At 45.1% G+C, this 22220-nt stretch overlaps 1 protein-coding gene across 1 annotated transcript in view; it reads right to left on the bottom strand.

Moving 5' to 3' along the window:
* The window catches only part of TDRP (testis development related protein), a 68077-nt gene extending 46325 nt beyond the window's left edge, over positions 1 to 21752 (bottom strand). Inside the window, exons 1-2 of the mRNA XM_032618186.1 lie at positions 21724 to 21752; positions 15296 to 15513 (exon numbers count right to left, since the gene is read on the bottom strand). Of these exons, the coding sequence (XP_032474077.1) occupies positions 15296 to 15421 (126 nt within the window). The 5' untranslated portion in view covers positions 15422 to 15513; positions 21724 to 21752. The remainder of the gene's footprint in view (positions 1 to 15295; positions 15514 to 21723) is intronic.
* Between the last annotated feature and the right edge of the window lie 468 nt (positions 21753 to 22220).

Raw genomic sequence — 22220 nt, 5'->3', positions numbered from 1 at the left:
GAGGTCTAATTTTTTTTTTTTTGCGGTACACAGGCCTCTCACTGTTGTGGCCTCTCCCATTGCGGAGCACAGGCTCCGGATGCGCAGGCTCAGCAGCCACGCCATGGCTCACAGAACCCGTGTCCCCTGCACCGACAGGCGGACCCTCAACCACTGAGCCACCAGGGAAGCCCAAGAGGTCTAATTTTTAATGTAAGCATCTGCCACTATAAACTCCTTCTTGGTACTGCTTTGCTACATCCCATAAATTTGGGTGTCTTGCGTTTTTGTTTTCATTTGCCTCAAGATATTTTCTAATTTCTCTGGTGATTTTAGCCCACTGGTTGTTCAAGAGTGCCTTACTTTCTACATACCTATGAATTTCCAGTTTTCCCTTAGCTATTGGTTTCTAGTTTCATTCCATTGTGGTTCAAAAGATCCTCAGTATGATTTCAATCTTACTAAATTTATTAAGACTTGCTTTGTGGCCTAACATGATTTCCCTTGGAGAATGTTCTTTGTTAATCTGAGAAGAACATGTATTCTGCTGTTGTTTGGAATGTTCTATATAGTCTGGTTAGGTCCATTTGGTCTATAGTATTGTTCAAATCTGCTGTTTGCTTACTGATCTTCTGTATGTTGTTTTACTCATTACTGGAAGTGGGGTATTCAAGTTTCCTACTATTATTATGTTGTTGTCTATTTCTGTCCTTAATTCTGTCAATGTTTCATATATTTGGGAGCGGTGATATATGTATTATATGTATAATATATATGTAACATATATAATTATATGATGACCCTCCTTGTCTCCTGTGACAAATTTTTGACTTATTTTTTTGTCTGATGTACTTGCATACTTTTTTTTTTTTTTTTTTTGCGGTACGCGGGCCTCTCACTGTTGTGGCTTCTCCCGTTGCGGAGCACAGGCTCTGGACGCACAGGCTCAGCGGCCATGGCTCATGGGCCCAGCCGCTCCACGGCATATGGGATCTTCCCGGACCGGGGCACGAACCCATGTCCCCTGCATCGGCAGGCGGACTCTCAACCACTGCGCCACCAGGGAAGCCCTTGCATACTTATTTTTAAAAATCTATTCAGCTACTCTGTATCTTTTGATTGGGGAGTTTAATATATTTACACTGAAAGTAATTACTGATAGGGAAGCACTTACTATTTCCATTTTGTTGATTGTTTTTTGTATGTGTTACAGTTTATTTGTTCCTCTTTTCTGTTCTTGCTTCCTTCCTTTGTTGCATTGGTTTTCTGTAGGGACATGCTTCGATCCCTTTCTCATTTTCTTTTGTGTATATTCTACGGGTATTTTTTTGTGGGGGCTACATAATATATTTTATAGTTACAACAATCTTTTAAACTAATAACTTCAATCACATACAGAAACTCTACTCCTTTATATCTCCCCTCCACTTGTTATCAATATCACAAATTACATCTTTTTACATTTATTTATAGTTACTATATTTATGTTTTTATCGTTTAAGTTCTATACCCAAATTAAAAGTGATCTACGTAACACCATCACAGTATTACAGACTTTATACCTGTCTATATGTTCACCTTTAACAAAAAGCATTATGTTTTCATGTGCTTTTATGTTACATCAAGCATCCTTTCATTTCAATGTGAAGGAACTCCCTTTAGTTCTTCTGCTAAAGCAACTCTAGTGACAAGGTAATTACTCCCTCAGCTTTTATTTCTCTGGGAAGGTCTTATTTCTCCTTCATTTTTTTTTTTTTTTTTCTCTCCTTCATTTTTGAAGGACGGTTTTGCCAGATAGTTTTCCTGGTTGGCATTTTTATTTTCTTTCAGCACTTTGACTATATCATCCCACTTCCTCCTGGCCTGTAACGTTACTGCTAAGATATTCACTGAGAATCTTATGGGTGCTCCCTTGTATGTGACAACTCGCTTTTTTCTTGCTGTTTTTAAGATTCTCTCTTTGGCTTTGCCTTGTGACAGTTTTATTATAATGTGTCTTGGTTTGGTCCTCTTTTGAGCAACTTGAATTTGGATATGTATCTCCTTCCTCAGGTTTGGGAAGCTTCCTGCCCTTTTCTCCTAGTTCTCTGGCACTGCATGTATTGGTCCACTTATTCGTGTCCCATAAGTCTCTTAGGCCTTCTACACTCTTTGTCATTCTTTTTTCTTTTTGTTCCTGACTCGGTAATTTCAAGTGACTTGTCTTCAAACTCACTGATGCTTTCTTCTACTTGGTCGATTCTGTTGTTGAACCCCCTAGAGAAATTTTCAATTTGGCTATTGTATTCTCAGCTCCACAGTTTGGTCCTTTTTTATGCTTCCTCTGTGTTGATATTTACATTTCATTCATGCATCATTTCCACAATTGCAGTTAGTTCTCTATGCTCTCTCGTAGCATACTGTGTTTAAGACAATTAATTTGAATTTGTAGGTAATTCACAGATCTCAGCTTCTTTAGGGTCAGTTTCTGGATATTTATTTTGTTCCTATGACTAGGCCATATTTCCCTGTTTCTTCAGATGCCTCATTATTTTTTGCTGAGATTTGGGCATTTGAAAAAACTGCCACCTCTCCCAGTCTTTATGGACTGGCTTCGTACAGGGAAAGACCTTCACCAAGCATGCTGGCTAGAGATTCTGGGAGCCTCTAAATCTTTTCTGGGGATGTGTCTCCTCTGAGGTTGTGCATGTAATTTCCCAATTAGAGAGTTTTCTCAGTTTCTCTTTCCAGAGCTTGTAACCTCTTTTTCCCTCTGGCATCTGTCTGTAGGTTCTCTGGCACTGCAACAAGCAGCTGAACTCTCATATGTTCTCAGTGGCCCCAGGTGTGCCAAGTATGCCAGTCAGGTGAGACAAGCTAGTCCCTTGGGCAGCTTCTCAAAAAGCCAGAACGGAGGACACATGCTCCACTCTTCTATTACCTTCCTGACGGAGAAGTCTTGAGTTTGGCGTTTACTGCCAATTGTGCTAAGGGACACTTGTGCGAATGGCTATTGTGAGTGAAGCGAAGCAACCTCCTTACCCATTTCAATGCAGCTGTTCTCAGCTTTGTGCCTGCCTGGTTTACTGCAACTTCTTAACTGGTTTCTGGAGTCATAAAGGCTTTTTTGGACCATATATTGTTAAGGCAGTATCTCCGAGGGGAAACAGGCTTGGGGCTTCCTTTCCACCATCCTGCTGGCATCACTCCTCTTATGCTTGCCTGGGCACCCCATTTGTGGCTGACTTCTGACATGGCGGCAGTCCTGTGGGACTGAGCCCTTCACTTGTGGGGTCTGTGCTAACTTCAGGTAGTGTCAGAACTGAAATGAATCGCAGAACACCCACTTGGTGTCAGAAAATTGGAGAACTGCTTGGTATCAGGAAAAAACAACACGGAGATATATATATTCCTTGTGATAAAAATGGAAAGGTGTGGAGATGATCAGTCTTAATTATAGTTACAGACTGTCTTTTCTCTGTAAAATTTCTTAGCACACTTTCTTGTCACATCGATCAATGTCTATAATTACATCTTGGGGCAAAACTTGTCCATTTATTGTTTAAAACACCATCACTATAAAACTTTGTTTTTAAAAAGTATTATTGGTCTTCAGTCAACAAGCTTAGTATTTAGCTATAGCCAAATACCTGGCAAAGAAGATCTAAAAAGAGACATAAATAGTTACAAGGAAGCACTAAATCACATCAGGTATTATTTTAAAGTTTAACTGATACAGAAGAGGGAGAATGAAGTAACTGGTACGTGACTTACAGTAGGTCACTGGAGGGAATTGTGTAATAAAGCCTCTTGGTTGTAATAAAATTTGCTGCTGTAACACAGCACACCACCACACAACACCACCTCTGGGGTGGAAGACAGCCCGCCACCACTGACCTATGTGACGAGGGAAAGAGAGGAAGCAAGGCAGGTGCACACACGGCTTCCTCTCACATGACAGGCCAGAACCTGGACACAGAGCCCCTGCTCGTGCAAACAATGCTCTCTGGTTAGGGAACTGTACACCCAATGAACACTTGCTACTGGGGGAAAGTCAGCAGTCTCCCCAGAAGGGCACCTGCTGGCCCCAGGCTCCGCAGAACTAAGATGAACACCATCACACACACAGTTCTTACTGTCTCAAAACACCGCCCAGTTCCTTTTGCCTCCACGCTCCATCTGGGTTAAGATGATGCGGACAATCACATGCTGTTCTTAATGTCGTCTCCTTGACCATAAAAGCATGACTCATCTCATCATGGAATGAGATAAAGGACCAAACTAGACAATTAATTTATGTGAAAGCATGGAAAGCTATACAAATGCACACTTGTTAATTAACAAAATGTAAGCCCAGGAAGAATATAAATGAGCTCTAGCACCCTGCCATTTATTTCCAAGTTTAGCAATTAAGACTCCCTACTTGTGGGCTTCCCTGGTGGCGCAGTGGTTGAGAGTCCGCCTGCCGATGCAGGGGATACCGGTTCGTGCCCCGGTCTGGGAGGATCCCGCATGCCACGGAGTGGCTGGGCCCGTGAACCATGGCCGCTGGGCCTGCGCGTCCGGAGCCTGTGCTCCGCAATGGGAGAGACCACAACAGTGAGAGGCCCGCATACCGCAAAAAAAAAAAAAAAAAGACTCCCTACTTGTACCTGAAATCACAACAAATTCTACACTGCAAACCTCTAATGAATCAAGATGCCTTAGAATTAGAAGAGACTTCAAAGATCCTTTAGTCTAAACCAGGGGCCAGCAAAGCATGGCCCAGCCCAGTTTGCATAAATACAGTTCTGTTGGAACTCAGCCACACCTGTTCACTTACACACGTCCTAGCTGTTTGCACAGGACAGCTGCAAAGTTGAGCAGCTGTGATGGAGACTGTACAGTGCGCACAGCCCAATTCCTGCTGTAAACCTCTCACTGAGAACAGGGATTCTGGAGAGGGAATAACTGACTCATCTGCCCCTACTCACACAATTAGTGACAGGTGGGCCCAGGTCTGCCTGCTGACACCGGGCTACCTACTCCCTTTCCCCTGGTCCCAGTTCATTCATCAGCTGCAGTGTAAGTTCTGAAATGGAGAGCCAGGTCCTTGCAGTTTTTCACAAATGATGAGCCCTTCAGCTCCTCCCCCCAGCACCGCACCTGTGCAGCTCGTCCGTCAGGATGTGCGACGCCGTCCCCAAGTCACAGGTCCACAGTCAACTCGTTAAGCTGCTCCCAAAGCCACAGCGCCCTGGGCTTCCCTGTTGCTCAGAGGTGACATCTTCGTCCTGATCACTCCGACTGCCCTTCAGCCTTTGACCTTCACCTCAAAAGGCAACAGCTCTCTTCCACTGGCTTTGGCAAGCTCACTTCTTCCCTCTTGTCCTGATACTGATCCATCTAGAATTCAGGCTCTCATTTCACGTCCCAACTCCTACACCAGAATCCTGTTTCAAATGCACCTTGCCTCTAAATCCCTCCTCCTCAGACAAGTATTTCCCGTCAAATAGCATGAAGCCCTGACTCAAAGGCCCTCAATATTTGTCTCAAAGGTGAAGTCTGAAACCCTTAATGGGGCTTCCCAACCTCCCGTGCCAGTTAAATTGGTTTGTTCTCTATCCCCCAAACCTCTTTTGGATCCAAAGCTACGCCATTTCCCCCCTTTCTCACTGTCTTTCCTCAAGAACCGGCTTCCTCCAATAATTAAGTTGAGAAGGAGGTGAATAAAGAAAAGGGTGCGTGTATGTGTGACAGCTCTGCTTTTCTCACAATGTTCTAGTACTTTTCACTTACTAATTCACCAGAGAACCATCTATCTCCCATAGTAAGACTTCGATAAATACACTCATTATTACAATACTTAAGCATAGCAAAAAGTAAAAGTATCCTAGGGTGTTTTTTTGTTGAAATTTGAGCCAAGACACAATTTTATCAATGCTTTTTAAGGCACTAATTGTTGAAGCCCTAGAATTTTTTGAATATAAAATATGAATGTCTGGAAAGTGAAGAAAAATATCACGAATTTATGATAACCTGTAAGGTAAGAGAAAGAGGGTAGCAAAAAAAAAAAAACCTCAAGAGAAACCCGGATTCAAATTCCTATTAGTGGCTACATAACTCTGCACAAGTTTTTTAGCTTCCTTAAGTTCCTCAAATGTAAAATAGAGTTGATTCTCCTTATTCAAGGCAGCTGCGCTGTAAAAGCTGCCACAGACAATGAATCAGCAAATACGGAATCACTGCTCTTACAGGAAATACGGGGTCAGGTTCCTGTGAGCCTCTGTCACATTTTCGTCAATCATTCAATACATAGCCTTGTTTTGTGTGTGTTTCTGTATAAAGACACTTTATTTAATATGTATTGTACAGCCATTAACGTTGACCTCACGCCTGAACAGAGCTCATCTAACATGCATCTTCTCCTTAAGGTACATCACAATCTTCTGTGATGAAATTTTTAATGAGTAGCAATTTTTAAAGAATATTCTAAGTCGTACGACCTTAAGTTCTAGTAAAATCAGTAAGAGTGAACCTTATGAACTAGGATTTTAAACTCACAGGAATAACAATTTCAATCTAAATGCTTAATATTAGCATTGACAGGTGAACATCACACAGAGTAACGTGCTGGGGCCTGGGGCCTGAGACAGACACCAAGCCTTAACCACTTCCATCCTCAAGGGGCCACTGTGCTAACAGGACAGGGCGGGGGACCTTGGGATTCAACCAGCTCATGCCTAGAGAGGTTCACAGGCCCAGGCACGTACAAGCATCCACAAACCTGAGATGAGCTGATCTGAATCTGGGGGAAAAGTCCGGAACTATGCCATCCAATTCACTAACCAGCAGCTAAACACAGTTGCCAGGGAGCTGGAACAGGGCAAGCACGACTGAGGAAACGCATTTTAAATTATTTATGTACCAATTCAAAAAAAGACACTCAATTCAGTTATTAGAAAACTTTTATGTATGTTCGGAACAACTTGGATAAAACAATCTACTTTTTCAACTGCAAATTTTATAAAATCTAAATATTGACCACGTATTTCTGAGGAAAAGTGAGTATACAAATTGAGATGTGCTAGTAAATGTAAAATACACACTAGATTTCAAAGACTTAGTATGAAAAAAAGTGAAAGTAAAGTGACTCCTTAACAAATTTTTATATTGGCTACATATTGATATAATTAATATTTTGGATATATTTAAAATATTGCATTGAAATTAATTTCACTTTTAAAAAACACTTTTAGCGTGGCTACCAGAAAATTTTTGCACTGTATTTCTATTGGACTGTGCTACTCTGTCTCATAAACAGGAGAAACTTCAGGCCTCCTTTGAGACGCCTTAAGTGAAGCTAGAAGGAAGGAGTATTTTACCTCTGGTCTTTTATCTTCTCCTCCTCTTCCTCCCCTTCCCTCAGCTAACCGTCTGCTTTTATTTGATGGAAGGAGTTTTGCGGACTAAACGTCAGATTTATCATGGGAATGTCCATAAGACCAGCCTCACAAAGAAGTATCTGCCTAGTCCCAAATGAACCTGTATCCAGGAAGAAATCAGATCTTCTAGGCTAGGTGACTCCCACTCATCCTTCCAGGCCGATGAAAAGTAAACCGACGCTGCGATTCCTTCCCTGATGACCCATTTAACCCCCCTCAGCACTCTACACACAACCCCAGTTCCCACATCTGGTGGTGCCGACAGTCCTGCACCCAGCCCCTTCACTCCACAAGCACGGACAGGTGTGCACAGCTGCGCCCCCAGCCCTTTCTTGGCATTAGGGTCACGGCAGTGGACATAAAATCCTTCTCTGTGGAGCCTTTGGACTAGAATGTAGATGACTCTTAAGAAGACAGTTAAGTGCTCTCTGAATGCTATCAAATCAGTGAGATGCAGGAGGTCGGTGTCACTGGTAGGAGTGCAGCTGGGCTGACACTGGGGTCACTGTCACTGCCACCCTCAAAGCTCCTGTCCATCTGTAGCCTCCCCACCCCTTCCCCGGCTGGGCCACATGGGCAGCAAGAAGATTCCAGAGCTGCTGACAAAGATTCTCAGGGTCAAGACTCATTGACATTGATCAGAAACAGGGCACAAGGGAGCCTGACTCCATTCTGGTCAAGTAGAGAGTCTCTGTCACCACCTAGTAGTAGCTGTCACCCTCCTGCTTTGTGACTGGCTTACACATCTGGCAAATGGTGGCACTAACCCAGTCAAGGGCTTTTAGCAGCGTCTAAGGACAACAGACAATACACGGTAGAGTAGCTTCACCTTATCCCAATTTCACAGATGAAAAACAAACCGGAAGCTTGTCTGGATGGGGGGCCTGCACAAGGGCATCTGGCTAACAAGCAGCAGGAGTGGGACTCCACCAAGGCATATGGATATGGACACCAGTGACAACGTCCATATCTGAACCACCAGGCTGTATCTGCACATAAATGCAGTTATTTTGACTCCAGTTTAATCCATCTAGTGACATGGTAACAGGACTGATGGGGAAGACTTTAGAAGTCTTCGTTTAGGCTTATAAACATAGGAAAAGTTATTTAATATCATCCACGAGGGAAACACAAATTAAAATCACATTAAGGTAGTATTTTTCACCCATCAGATCTAAAACTCTGCAGACATACTGCATTGTATCATATTGGCCAGCCCATCCTGAAAGCCAGTTGCATACATGGCTGGTTGACGCATACATTCATGCAACCTCTTTGGGAGGGCAGTTTCGAGACATCTATCAAAATTACAAAGGGAGATTTTCTGATGATGCCTATTCTAACCAGTGTGAGGTGATACCTCATTGTAGTTTTGATTTGCATTTCCCTAGTAATTAGTGATGTTGAGTAGCTTTTCATGTGCCTCTTGGCCAACTGTAGGTCTTCTTTGGAGAAATGTCTATTTAGGTCTTCCACCCATTTTTTGATTGGGTTGTTTGTGTTTTTGATATTGAGCTGTATGAGCTGTTTATATATTTTGGAGATTAATCCTTTGTCCATTGATTTGTTTGCAAATATTTTCTCCCATTCTGAGGGTTGTCTTTTCGTCTTGTTTATAGTTTCCTTTGCTGTACAAAAGCTCTTAAGTTTCATTAGATCCCATTTGATTATTTTTGTTTTTATTTCCATTACTCTAGGAGGTAGGTCAAAAGAGATCTTGTTGTGATTTATGTCAAAGACTGTTTTTCCTATGTTTCCCTCCAAGAGTTTTATAATTGGTCTTACATTTAGGTCTTTCACTCATTTTGAGTTTATTTTCGTGTATGGTGTTAGGGAGTGTTCTAATTTCATTCTTTTACACATACCTGTCCAGTTGTCCCAGCACCACTTATTGAAGAGACTGTCTTTTCTCCATTGTATATCCTTGCCTCCTTTGTCATAGATTAGGTGACCATAGGTGTGTGGGTTTATCTCTGGGCTTTCTATCCTGTTCCATTGATCTATATTTCTGTTTTTGTGCCAGTACCATATTGTCTTGATTACTGTAGCTTTGTAGTATAGTCTGAAGTCAGGGAGTCTGATTCTTCCAGCTCCATTTTTTTTTTTTCTCAAAACTGCTTTGGCTATTCGGGGTCTTTTGTGTCTCCATACAAATGCTGGAGATGGTGTGGAGAAAAGGGAACCCTCTTGCACTGTTGGTGGGAATGTAAATTGATACAGCCACTATGGAGAACAGTATGGAGGTTCCTTAAGAAACTAAAAATAGAATTACTGTATGACCCAGCAATCCCACTACTGGGCATATACCCAGAGAAAACCGTAATTCAAAAAGACACATGGGGCTTCCCTGGTGGCACAGTGGTTAAGAATCTGCCTGCCAATGCAGGGACATGGGTTCGAGCCCTGGTCCGGGAAGATCCCACATGCCACGGAGCAACTAAGCCTGTGTGCCACAACTACGGAGCCTGCACTCTAAAGCCCACAAGCCACAACTACTGAAGCCCATATACCGCAATGAAGAGTAGTCCCCACTCACTGCAACTAGAGAAAGCCCCCGCACAGCAACAAAGACCCAACACAGCCAAAAATAAATAAAATAAAATTAATTAACAAAAAAAAAGCTTTAAAAGAAAATAAAAGACACATGTACCCCAATGTTCACTGCAGCACTATTTACAATATCCAGGTCATGGAAGCAACAGAAATGCCCATCGACAGATGAATGGATGAAGAAGATATGGTACATATATACAATGGAATATTACTCAGCCATAAAAGGGAACGAAATTGGGTCATTTGTAGAGACACGGATGGACCTAGAGGCTGTCGTAAAGAGTCAGATAAGTCAGAAAGAGAAAAACAAATATCGTATATTAACACATATATGTGGAATCTAGAAAAATGGTACAGATGAACCAGTTTGCAAGGCAGAAATAGAGACATACATGTAGAGAACAAATGCATGGACAGCAAGGGGGGAAAGTGGGGGGGGGGGGGGGGCGGGTATGAATTGGGAGATTGGGATTGACATGTACACACTAATATGTATAAAATAGATAACTAATAAGAAAAAAGAAAAAGAAACTAATAAATGATAAATGTTTGATTAAAAAAAATTACAAAGGGAGGTCTCCTTGGACTCAGCAGCTCCACTTCTAGACATCTGTCGTCAGATATGTGAAATGATTTATGCTCATGTTTGTAATAGAAAGAGACTAGAAATAACCTCCTAAAGGTCACCAATAGAGGTCTGGCATTTAAAGTCTATATATCCATACCAGGAAATACCATACAACACCAAAACACACACAAACACTGAAGGAATAAAGAAGCTCTTCACATAACAATCGGATCCAAAACGTATTGCTAAGTGGAAAAAGCAAGGGGTAAGTGTCTTAAAGTTGTTAATTAAAGCCCAGTCTATCCTCAAAGCCCATGCTCCTCCCAGTATATCACCCCCAAGAAAGAGTGTGAGGCCTTAGAGCATTTACTTTCTCAACTAAAGCGCTCCCATAAACCTCCAAGCATCTACTTCACTCCTTTCTTCCCATCACCATAAAGCAAACTTAAACAGAGCTCTCACAGTACCCCGCAAGAAAGATTCGCTATCATCTCAACTAAGACTTACTACCCCTTGGTTCTTCCTATCTTCAGAGCAGAGTAAAAAGCACCTGAAATGTTCCCTGATTTTTTTTTTTTGGAATGCCTACAGAATATGTCTAAGTCTTTTAAAATTTTAACATGAAAATATGCCAAAAACACCATGAGTTTTGTTTTTAAGGACATTAAAGTACAGCTAACTAAGTCCCAGTGCAGTGCAGCTCAAAGCAAGTGAAGGCCGGCCCAAACCTCAGCACGCGGATCTCATCGCAGACCCCCATTTCCTTCTCACCGCTCACAGACCCCGGAGCAGGGCCTAAAGAAGACTCAGCAACTCCATATCCACCAGAAGGAGCCCAATTAGATTTAATAATACACAGGCTTAAGGATGATTTTTTTCAGCTGCAGTGCTAAGACAGGAAGTGTTCCATGGTACACATATTATTTGTCGAGGGAACAATTCAAAATGCAGAAAAATGTTTGTAGTGGGAAAACAAATGTACGATTTTAAACATACATTTATGTATATGCATAAATGTTTCATGGATAGCTATATAAAAAAAGGTAACAATACTTCCCACTGGAAAGAGGAAGAAGTTAAGACCCGGCATTTAATATCCAGAAATCTTTTACCACATGCATAGCAGATTTCTTTTTAATTGGACTCATTAAAACTTGTAAGTCTCTCTTTTTTAAATGATTACAATAAATGATTCACCTTAAAAACCCCACTGTTACAAAATAGATGTGTATTCATGACAAAAAAGGCCAACTGCCTAAAGAAATGCTCAGAGAAATTTATTTTCTATAATGTTAAAGCTATTTTAGTACAGTCAAGTGTTCCTTAAATCCAAGTAATAACTGAATGCCTCACATTTCAAACTTATTAGAACCTAACATTAAGCTATTTTTTTCTTTTTAAAAAAACAACACAGATTACAGCCATGTGACCTGATTTTCAAGTAGGTCGAACAGACCAGATTTGAATACAAACTAAATGCCTTTCTAGAATAAGACAAAGTGTACTCTGAGCCTACATGTTTAATATGAGCAGGCTGACAGGGGTGGAGGGGTGGTGGCGGGCCGCCGGAGACTGAAAATGAAACAGATGAGATCGTCTTTCTAATGAGACACAATTTAACAGATCCATTAAATTCTTCTCGTATGAATTCCTACCTCTTTCAACTTTAAAATAAAATTTTGCCAGCAGAAGTTTTATGGTAGACTTGTCACGAATTTTAAAGTTTAATGCTAAGAGAAGCTGGCTTTGGGATAAAGATCAATCTACCTGATGAACTCAATTTAGAGTATGACTGACTTGCCACAAAAAGTCTGCTTTTCTATAGCAAAGTTTTCAACACATCAAACTATAGATACCCTTAATAAAGTAACACAGATGCTGCAGTCAGATCTCACTCCTAGAAGATAATACAGGATAAAATCCGGATGACTTTGGGTGTGCTGATGGCTTTGGGGAAACACCACCAAAGACATGATCTATGAAAGAAATAACTGATAACCTGGACTCCATTAAAATTAAAAACTTCTGCTCTGTGAAACATAATGTTAAGAAAATGAAAAGACAAGCCACAGACTGGGAGAAAATATTTGGAAAAGACATCTGATAAAGGACTGTTGTCCAAAATACACGAAGAACTCTTAAAACTCAACAATAAGGAGAAGAAGCAGCTCAAAAAATGGGGCAAAAAAATCGGACCAGACGTCTCACCAAAGAAGACATACAGATGGCAAATGAGCAACATAAAGAGATGGTCCACATCACGTGTCATCAGGGAAATGCAAATTAAACGAGATGCCACTACACACCTATTAGAATGCAAGGACAGGACGCAAGAGGAACCCTCATTTATTGCTGGTGGGCATGCAGATTCGTACAGTGACTGTGGAGACAGTCTGGTTTCTTACAAAACAAAACATACTCTTAGCCTATGATCTAGGAATCACACTCCTTGGTTTTATCCAAGTGAGTTAAAAACTAATGTCCACACAAAACCCTGCACATGATGTTTTACAGCAGCTTTATATACAACTGCCAAAACGTGGAAGCAACCAAGATGCCCTTCTGTAGGTGAACAGGTAAACTGGTACCTGCAGACGATGGAATATTATTCAGCGTTAAAAAGAAATGAATTACCAAGCCGTGAAAAGACAGGGAGGACCCTTAAATATACTACTCAGTGAGTAAGAGAAACCAATCTATAAAAGCTGCATATTTTATGATTCAACTCTGACATTCTGGAGAAGACAAAACTACGGAGGCTAAAAAGATCAGTGGTTGTGGGGCTGTAGGAAGGGGTGACCAGGCAGAGCACAGAGGGTTTTTCGGGCAGTGAACCTCCTCTGTATGGCACTATAATGGTGAGTTCATGTCATTACACATTTGTTCAGACCCACAGAACGAACACCACCAAGAGAGAACCCTCATGTAAATTGTGGACTCTGGGCGATAATGATGTGTCCATAGAGGTTCACTGGTTTTAACAAATGGGATTTTGCTAGTATCAGGGGGAGGCTGTGTCTGTATGGGGACAGGGGGTATATGGGAACTCTGCATTTTCCACTCAATTGCTGGGTACCTAAAAATAAAGACTATTAAAACACACACACAAATACACAGTGAGAAAAAAAGGTATAGATTGTAATTCTGTAAACTTGAAGATTGGGAAAAAAGTTTTAATAAATGTATCACTAATGGTTGAGTCTAGAAAGTATCTATGTGGGTGTTCAATCTCCTATCCTTCCAACTTTTCCCTGTAAGTAATTTAACTTAAGAGGAAAAAACGTGTTTTAGAATTCATTAGGAGAAATACAAGCAGAACATAGGAAGAATCAATTTAAAAATTTTAATAGTTCGTTCAGAAACAACAAATATTGCTTATCTTTGACCAATAATAGTTATTTACAAAATTAAATAACTCTATAACAACACTTAAACTGCATATAAATTCTCAACATTATATTTAAGAGAGCTGCTGTTTAAAGTAACCATAAAGGGCTTCCCTGATGGCACAGTGGTTAAGAATCCATCTGCCAATGCAGGGGACACGGGTTGCAGTGCTGGTCCAGGAAGATCCCACATGCTACGGAGCAGCTAAGCCCGTGCGCCACAACTACTGAGCCTGCGCCCTAGAGCCCGCGAGCCACAACTACTGAGCCCGCGTGCCTAGAGCCCATGCTCCGCAACAAGAGAGGCCACCGCGATGAGAAGCCCACTCACCGCAACGAAGAATAGCCCCCGCTCGCCACAACTAGAGAACATCCGCGTGCATCAATGAAGACCCAACGCAGCCAAAAATAAATAAATAAATTTATAAAAATGAAGTAACCATAACATTTTGAGATTTAAAAAATAAAGAGTAAGGTGAGCACTAATACCACCAAAACTTGATTTCTGAAAGACACTTCAGATAGGGACCATATTTAAATGCTTAATCAAGGGCATTTAACTCCTATAAAAAAAAGTCTTATCAAGACGAGACAACTTCAGTTCCAAGGGAAGTTATTTAGAACCAACTGGGAAAGAAACAATCTGGTGAACTATTTACAAGTCCTGAGAAGAAAGATACCAATCCCCATTAACTTCCGTTGCAGGCCACCAGCAACAGGAGAGTTTCCAAACATTTAACAAACAAGAAACTGTATGACCACCGTCATTTTAAAAATAAAATAAAGAGCTGAATTTCACTGCACATGGAAAGGAACGCTGCGTTGGGGATGAGGTGGAGGCAAGCATTTGTAGCGCAGACAGGATCCACCTGGGATCCTTTTTAATTAAAAAATTCTAAACATTCCAGGCACACCTCTGAACTTGTAAGGCCAGTGCCTTTCTGTATAAAGGACATCTGCCTTCTTCCTCCAGCCAGAGGTTTAAACATAGGTGAAGGTCTGTTGCTTAAACAAACAAGTATTTAGCACACTTAGCGCGCTGCTTTGGCCCCCACCGGTCCAGGCCTTGCCCGTGAGTCCGCCCCGGCGTGGCGCGGTCCCCGTCCGCGGCAAGGCCACGGCCCGAGGTTCCTGGGTGCGCGCCCTGTGCCCTACCACCTCCGGGGACTGCGCCCGCGGTCCCGAACACGCGCGAAGGGGGTGGCGGGGCGCGGGGTTCAGTCACTCCTAACGTGGGGGGTCACCACGAGCCACGCGGTGGCTCCCGGACCAACCTCAGGATCCTAACGGGCCGCGCGGCGCGGGCCTCACCTGCGCACCCCACCTGTGAGCCTCTCCAACCACGCAGCGCAGGCCTCACCTGCGCCCTCCCCGACCCACGCCCTCCCCGACCCGCGCCCCCTCACCTGCGCGGCGGCGGCGGCGGCGGCGGCGGCGGCAGGGGCGACGGAGGGCGGCGGCCCCGCCCGCAGGCCATCCTCCTCCTCGGGGGGCTCGTCCAGGAGCACCCGGCTCCGGCCCAGCTTCCACATGCTCCCGGGCGGGCGCCGGCGTCCGTGCGTCCGTGCGTCCGTGCGCGCCCCTCCTCGGCCGGCCCGCAGCGCGGACGCACCGGCTGCGGCTCCTGCAGGACCGGACGCGGCCAGTGGGGCCGGGCGGGGCCGGGCTGTGGGGCGGGCCCACCTCCAGGACCGGGCCCTCCCCACCCCCACCCCGCCCCGGCCCCTCCCGGACCGGACCCGGTCCCCGCACCCAGCGAGACCCACCGTACGCCCGGGACCGGGCCCACCTCCAGGCCGGGCCACACCCCCCGGACCCCCATTTCCCCGGCTCGCGGTCCCCCCACCCCAAGTCACCGCCCCTCCGGCCAGGCCCTGACCCCGACCGACCCTCCCACACCTCCAACGAGGCTCCTCCTCCTCTCAGCGAGGTCCCCGCCCCCCACATCACTCCACGAGGTCCTTACCTCGGGTCCCCACCCCAAGCTGACCCCCTCACACCTCACCCCCCACCACGGGCCCCTCAACACCTCGGGATGATCCCCGAACCCCCCGGCCGACCCCCTCACCCTCCACCCGGGATCACCTCTCACCCGGGCCCCCTTAACCTGGCCCCCACTCATCTCGGACCGCCCCCGCTCACCCCTCAGTCCGAGGCCCCCGCAACCCGGGCGGACCTCCTCACCCCTCAGCCCGGGATCCCCCCCAACCCGAGCTGACCCCCTAACCCCTCACCCTGCGGGGGGGGCGCGGCCAGGTCTGCGGGGCATTGGCGCTGGGGGCGGGGCGGCCGGGGCTCCGGTCACCATGGCGACAGCCGCCGGACGCGGAGCGGGCATAGTGCGCATGCGCACATCCCTGGGTCCGTGGCTCGAGGGCGCGGTGGGCGGGACTGGAAGCGGTTCCAGTTCCCGCCAGGGCGCTCCGCCCCCGCGCCTGGTGGTCCCGGGGCTGCGCAGCAGTCCAGCCGTTCGGGTGGGAAACTGCGCGAATGGTGGCCGGGAACCCCGAGGGCGGAGGCGCTGGGCACGTGGACCTGCCTGGGGGAGGGTGCGGCCGAGCCCCAGGATGGGCAGCAGGCGGTGGGCTCGGCGGGGCGGGTGCAGGGACAGTGTTCAGCCATAGGCAGGGGGAGGGACGCGAGCTTCCAACGTCTCCACGTTAGGAGCCCAGGGTCCGAGGGAAAAGTGGGCAGCTGCGCTGGCCAGGCCGCCTTGGAACCCGCCGTGGTGCTTGCTGGTCCCTCGCATTCGGGAAGCCTGACGTTGACGAGCAAGTAAGATGTGGCACACGTGGTGTAGTTCACAGGCAGTTGAAGGGACTTTGACAGCTAATTATGACAGCTGAAAATTGTTACTTTTTCTAGGTAAGATAGGTTACAGTCACGGCGAACGTGGCAGGGCCCCCGCCCGAACCGCAGCCTGGGGCAGAAGAGGACCGGCCCGAAGTGTCCTCTGGCCTCTCACCAAAACTCAGAAGCAGGAGAGGTACCTCACACATTCCCAAGTACAAGATGACTTTGATTTCATGTCTCACAAAAGAGCCAAACAATAAAATATAAAAAGATATTCAACTCCATTGTAATGAGGGAAATGCAAATAAACATGAAATGCCCTTTTCCTGCCTATCAAAGTGGTAAACATTTGCAAAGCTGTACCCAGTGTTGGGAAGCACCTAGGGAAACTGGTAGCTGTGCAGGGAAATAAGCTGCTGGTGGCGTGTAAACAGTACAACGCTTTTGGAAGGCATCCATTTGTTAGTATCTATCACAATTTTAATGTGCAAACGTTCTGCCCAGCAAATTACCATCCATAGAGAAACTCGGTATACGTCAGTATTGCTTATGTTTTCACACCAAACGTGTATTGCGGGATTTAAAAGTACATTTTATAAAAAGAATCCAGAACTCTAGGCTTCTATAAACATTTTCTTAAGCTTTGTATCTTTACTACTCTGAAAGAAAAAAAAAATTAACTGTACCTGTTGGGTTTTTCCAGAAATGATTAGCAGCAAAATTTTTAAAATGAAAAGAGGCTCTGAGTCTGTCTTTGGAAGAGGCCTGCAGGAGCCCCGAGAATAGACCCAGGGCACAGGGGCCCTGTCAGGGTTAGTGGTTAGGGCATGGAGGGGGAAAGACGACTTTTACATACCAACCAGCTACCTGGAAAGCAAGGCCGTGGCAAGAGCCCAGTGGTCCCCACCTTCCCTTCTCAGTGAGTCGCAAGGGTCAGGAGATAAACACACAGACACACAAATATCTCCGGGCCCACCAGGCACAAATATTACAAACTGATGTGAAACCCCAGAACACCCACTGAAGAATAATCTACCCAGTAGAAATTAAAGAACTCCTTCTTCATGGGAATATATAAGAATGATAAAATTATGTATCTACACACCTTTTCAAACCAGGTCAAATAAGCTTGGTCTTCTGGACTGGAAAGACTTCAGGATGGAAATACTGAACGTAGACATGGTGATGGTTCTAAGATGTGCTACCTACACAGGATGAATTTGTACCTGGGGCCCACAGGGTTCTGTCAAAATAAACATACTGCAAGCACAAACATTGATAAAAATCAGAAACAATAAAGTAGAGGTTACAAAACAAAGCCAGGATCTAAACACAGCCCCTTCAAGGTCACTACAAACAAAACAGAACACTAACTCAGAACACTTCAACAAATAACACGGATGCCTTTATTCTCACCAAGAGAGCACAGGGCCTGGGCCGGACCACTGGCTTTCTTTGTCTAGCATATCCGCATTTCTCTGCTTTGAAATTTTTCTTTATAAATTAATCTGTAACCTCCTGCAAATCCAGTCCGATCTGGAATAAGAAGGCCAGGCTAACTAAATTAAAAAGCTAAATTCCAGTATATTTAAACAATGTTTTGCATTATTTCTAGGAGAGCTCAGGAGGGAAGACCTGCAACCCAAAGCACAGCGCCTGAGGCAAGCAGGAGGGGGCTGGTGACTGAGCTTCAGGCATCCTGGAATTCTGAGCACTTCTCAGGAGTTCTAGGAATTTGGCCCTAGTCATTCATTTACTCATTTATGAGTTTTATAAAATTAAGTCATGCTATTGTTAAAGTTCTGTAAGAGGTGTGCTTGACACTATTCGGTGTCACAAAAATACAACGCTTACGGGGCTTCCCTGGTGGCGCAGTGATTGAGAATCCACCTGCCAATCAATGCAGGGGACACGGGTTCAAGCCCTTGTCTGCGAAGATCCCACATGCCATGGAGCAACTAAGCCCGTGCGCCACAACTACTGAGCCCACATGCCACAACTACCGAAGCCCGCGTGCCTAGAGCCCGTGCTTCGCAACAAGAGAAGCCACTGCAATGAGAAGCCCGCGCACCGCAATGAAGAGTAACCCCCGCTCGCTGCAACTAGAGAAAGCCCACACGCAGCAACAAAGACCTAACGCAGCCAAAAATTAATTAATTTTTTAAAAATACAACGCTTACACATAAGAATCCATTTCTAGATCTAAGAAGACATGGTTACAGAACCTTTCATTTACTGAGCTCTCCTTGGAGGAAGATACTAATTTTAGCCTGAATTGCTCTTATTGGCTAATAGAGTCCTGAAAATTCACTGGTGTAGGAACTCTGTTAACAAAGATCAAGTGTGCCATCCCTGTTTGAAGGCTCAACTTAGTGAGATTTTACTCCAGAGGTGGCCTCCAGAGATGGGTCCACACCCCGGGAGGGGATGGTGCAGAGGCGGATCTGAGCAGCAAAGGCAGCTGGATTTGAAGTCATGTTATTAAAGTTACGTGGGCCATGAAGCCAGGCATATCCGATGGAGTTCAAGCCTCCACAGGCTGGTGGTTTTGTTATCCAAAAACTGGGCTCGCCTCTTGGTGGTTGGCGAGCCAATAGACACAACCAAGCCAAAGATGGAGAGAAGGAGGGGTTTACTATTACTTGCAGCAAGTAAGGAGAACACCGGGAATCTTAAGGCAGTGTCTCCCCGACAGAAAAACTGAGGAAGTTTTAAGCTAGGGTACATGCATATTCATGAGGGGTTTGAGCAGAGGAGAACTCAGCATAGAATTGGGGCAAAGGTCAACAGAGTCCAAGCTCTAGTTGATTGAAGTCAGGAGGGTCACCTTCATTGTTCCAACCTCCACTGGGGAGGGGGCCTTAGTTCCCAAGGATGTATTTTTAGGCCTATCCCTCGAAGGGGAGCTAGGACTCTGCTTATCACTGCACTACTTTTTTATTTTTTATTGTTTTTGTGGTACACAGCCCTCTCACTGTCGTGGCCTCTCCCGTTGCGGAGCACAGGCTCCAGACGCGCAGGCTCAGCGGCCATGGCTCACGGGCCCAGCCGCTCCGCGGCATGTGGGATCTTCCCAGACCGGGGCACGAACTCGTGTCCCCTGCATCGGCAAGCGGACTCTCAACCACTGCGCCACCAGGGAAGCCCATCACTATACTACTTTTGACTGCCTCTTCTCTGTTCCTGCATTCCTTTGTTCCCTTAAGAGTAATGACTGAGACCCGTTCAAGGGCAAGCACTGTGGCCAGGCTTAGATCACAAAGTGGGTTCTCTTATGTCAAGAAAGCCATTCCTAGTTCTCTCTCTCTGGGGACCCCCTAACCTATCTGCTTGCAGTTCCATTCGCCACATCGAAGGCCCACGTGGAAACTGCCATACGCCTGCAATGCGTTTTTATCAAAAGCGAGGGAACTGTCATTGACAACACCTGGAGGATTAAGGGGTAAGATCACTGTGGCCTTGAAGGTCAGCCTTCACGCCCTGCTCTGTTACCAGGTTACCTAGTATCCTCCCGACCAGGCTTCTGTCTGGACTCCCTTACCTGTAGGTATTATTAAAATGACATTCTGTACCCTTCACACCTTCTCAAGTACATCCTATACCCAGTGTGGTACTGAGAGCAAAACTTGCACCAAGAATTCACTGATTTGATCACTAATTCCATTCAGCAGTGTTGACAGAAGTGAAACAAAACTACAGCTTACTGAGTGCTTACTACACACTAGGCATTTGCTGGTACTTTACACACATTATCTCACTTAATGGAAAGAACACAGAATTTGGAGCACATTGACCTGGATTACAATTTTAGCTCTACTTGTAAAAAAAAATAGAGCCTGAAAGGATTTATACCAAACTTCAGTACTGGTTACCTGTGGGAAGTAAGCTTGAGAATCAGAGTAAGAAAATTCCACTTTGGTTTATGTAGTTATATATATGAATTTTGACACATCAGACAACAAATTATGTATAGGTCATATATATTATGTATCTAGTATGTAAGCATGATGATCAAAAAGTATTTGCTGTTTTGAATTTTTAAGAAAGTTGCTACTCTATAAAATATAAACAATCTACACATTGCAACTGATAGGGAATTTACAACAAACTTAAATGATTGATTTGTTCTAATTTATCTTATTTTGCATGTTAAAACCCTATGATAACCTCAGTGACTATATCCAAATGTCTACATAATGATGGTGAAAACATAAAAGCTCACATTCCTGCAATTAAACATAATATACAGCATGTTACTAACAATCACATGTCTGTTTATGGGAACTTTGTTTTCTGTTTTTGTACTCTTCTATATTTTTCTAATTAAAAGGTTCCTTGGGGAATATAAATAATTCAGCTCTTTGACTTACTAACTCTGTGACTCTGGAAAGTCATTTTAGCATCTTGAGCTATTATTCTCTGGTCAGCTAGTGATGGGAAGGCTTCACAACGAGGTGAGGATGGTAGGGCTCGTCTTCAGCATAAAGACGAAATGTGCATTCACTGTGAAGCTTTGCAAGAGTTCCTTGCCCTCTCTGAGCCTCGGTGTTCCGGGTCTAACCTGAGAGGGATTCCTCTTCCACTTGTAGAGCCGGACCAGCACGGCTTCTAACCACAGCCAGGCCGCATCTCTGGATAAACGCCGTGTGTGAAGCACCTGCTTCCGTGACCTGGGTCCAAGCTCCCTTCCCCCTTCCACAACAAGCCCTCTGTGAGGCGTACAAACCCTCCGGGCCCAAACTCAGCGCCACCAGGCTCGACCTCCAGTGTCTGACCGTCAGCATCAGTCCAGCTGGCCTGCGTCGCCCAGTCTCAGCAAGACCCCTGATGGGTCGGCTTAGCCGGAGCTCGTGCTGACCACCCAGGGGAGCCTGACCCCGTAGCCTGCCTCCAGAAAGAATCCCCTGGCCCCAAATGTTTTCCATCATGACCCCGCCCCGCTCCTGGGCTGGCAGCCCCGCCCGCCCAGGCCCAGCTGCAGCGCCCCAGGGAGAGCCCCGCTGGAGTAAAGCCGGACCATCTTTAGCGACTGTCCCGATACCTTTCTTAGAGGTGCTGTGGCCGCCCAGGGATCAGGACTCAGCCTTCATCCCCCTCACACTCTGAAACGATGAAAGCACAGAAGAATCAAAACCCTCCCACCGGAGTCCCCCCTCAGCCATCTCCATCCAGGACGCTCAGTTTCTGAGGGCTGGTGGTCACCAGTTACTAGACATCCTCTTTGTCACCAAACTAAAGGCCTGTGCCTTTTAATGAAACCTGTTTTCTCCAAGGAAATAATAGGGTAAGTAATACGATAAAATACTGAGAGAAACAATGAATACACTTGCTGCCCACCCCCAGCACTTTTATTTTTAAAGCACTTTTGTATCTGCTGTCGCGTCTGAATCATTCCCAACGTCTTAATAAACAAGCATAATATTTATTCCCTTTTTTTTGTTTGTTTTGTATTGAAGTGTAGCAGATTTACAACACTGTTGGTTTCAGGCAGGTGTACATCATAGTGATTCGGTTTTCTGCAGATTATGTTCCACTAGA

This window comes from Phocoena sinus, chromosome 21, assembly GCF_008692025.1.
Source record: "Phocoena sinus isolate mPhoSin1 chromosome 21, mPhoSin1.pri, whole genome shotgun sequence".
In the NCBI taxonomy this organism is placed as follows: domain Eukaryota; kingdom Metazoa; phylum Chordata; class Mammalia; order Artiodactyla; family Phocoenidae; genus Phocoena; species Phocoena sinus.
Note: the sequence above shows the minus strand (reverse complement) of the source record. Positions and strands in the feature narration are given on the sequence as shown.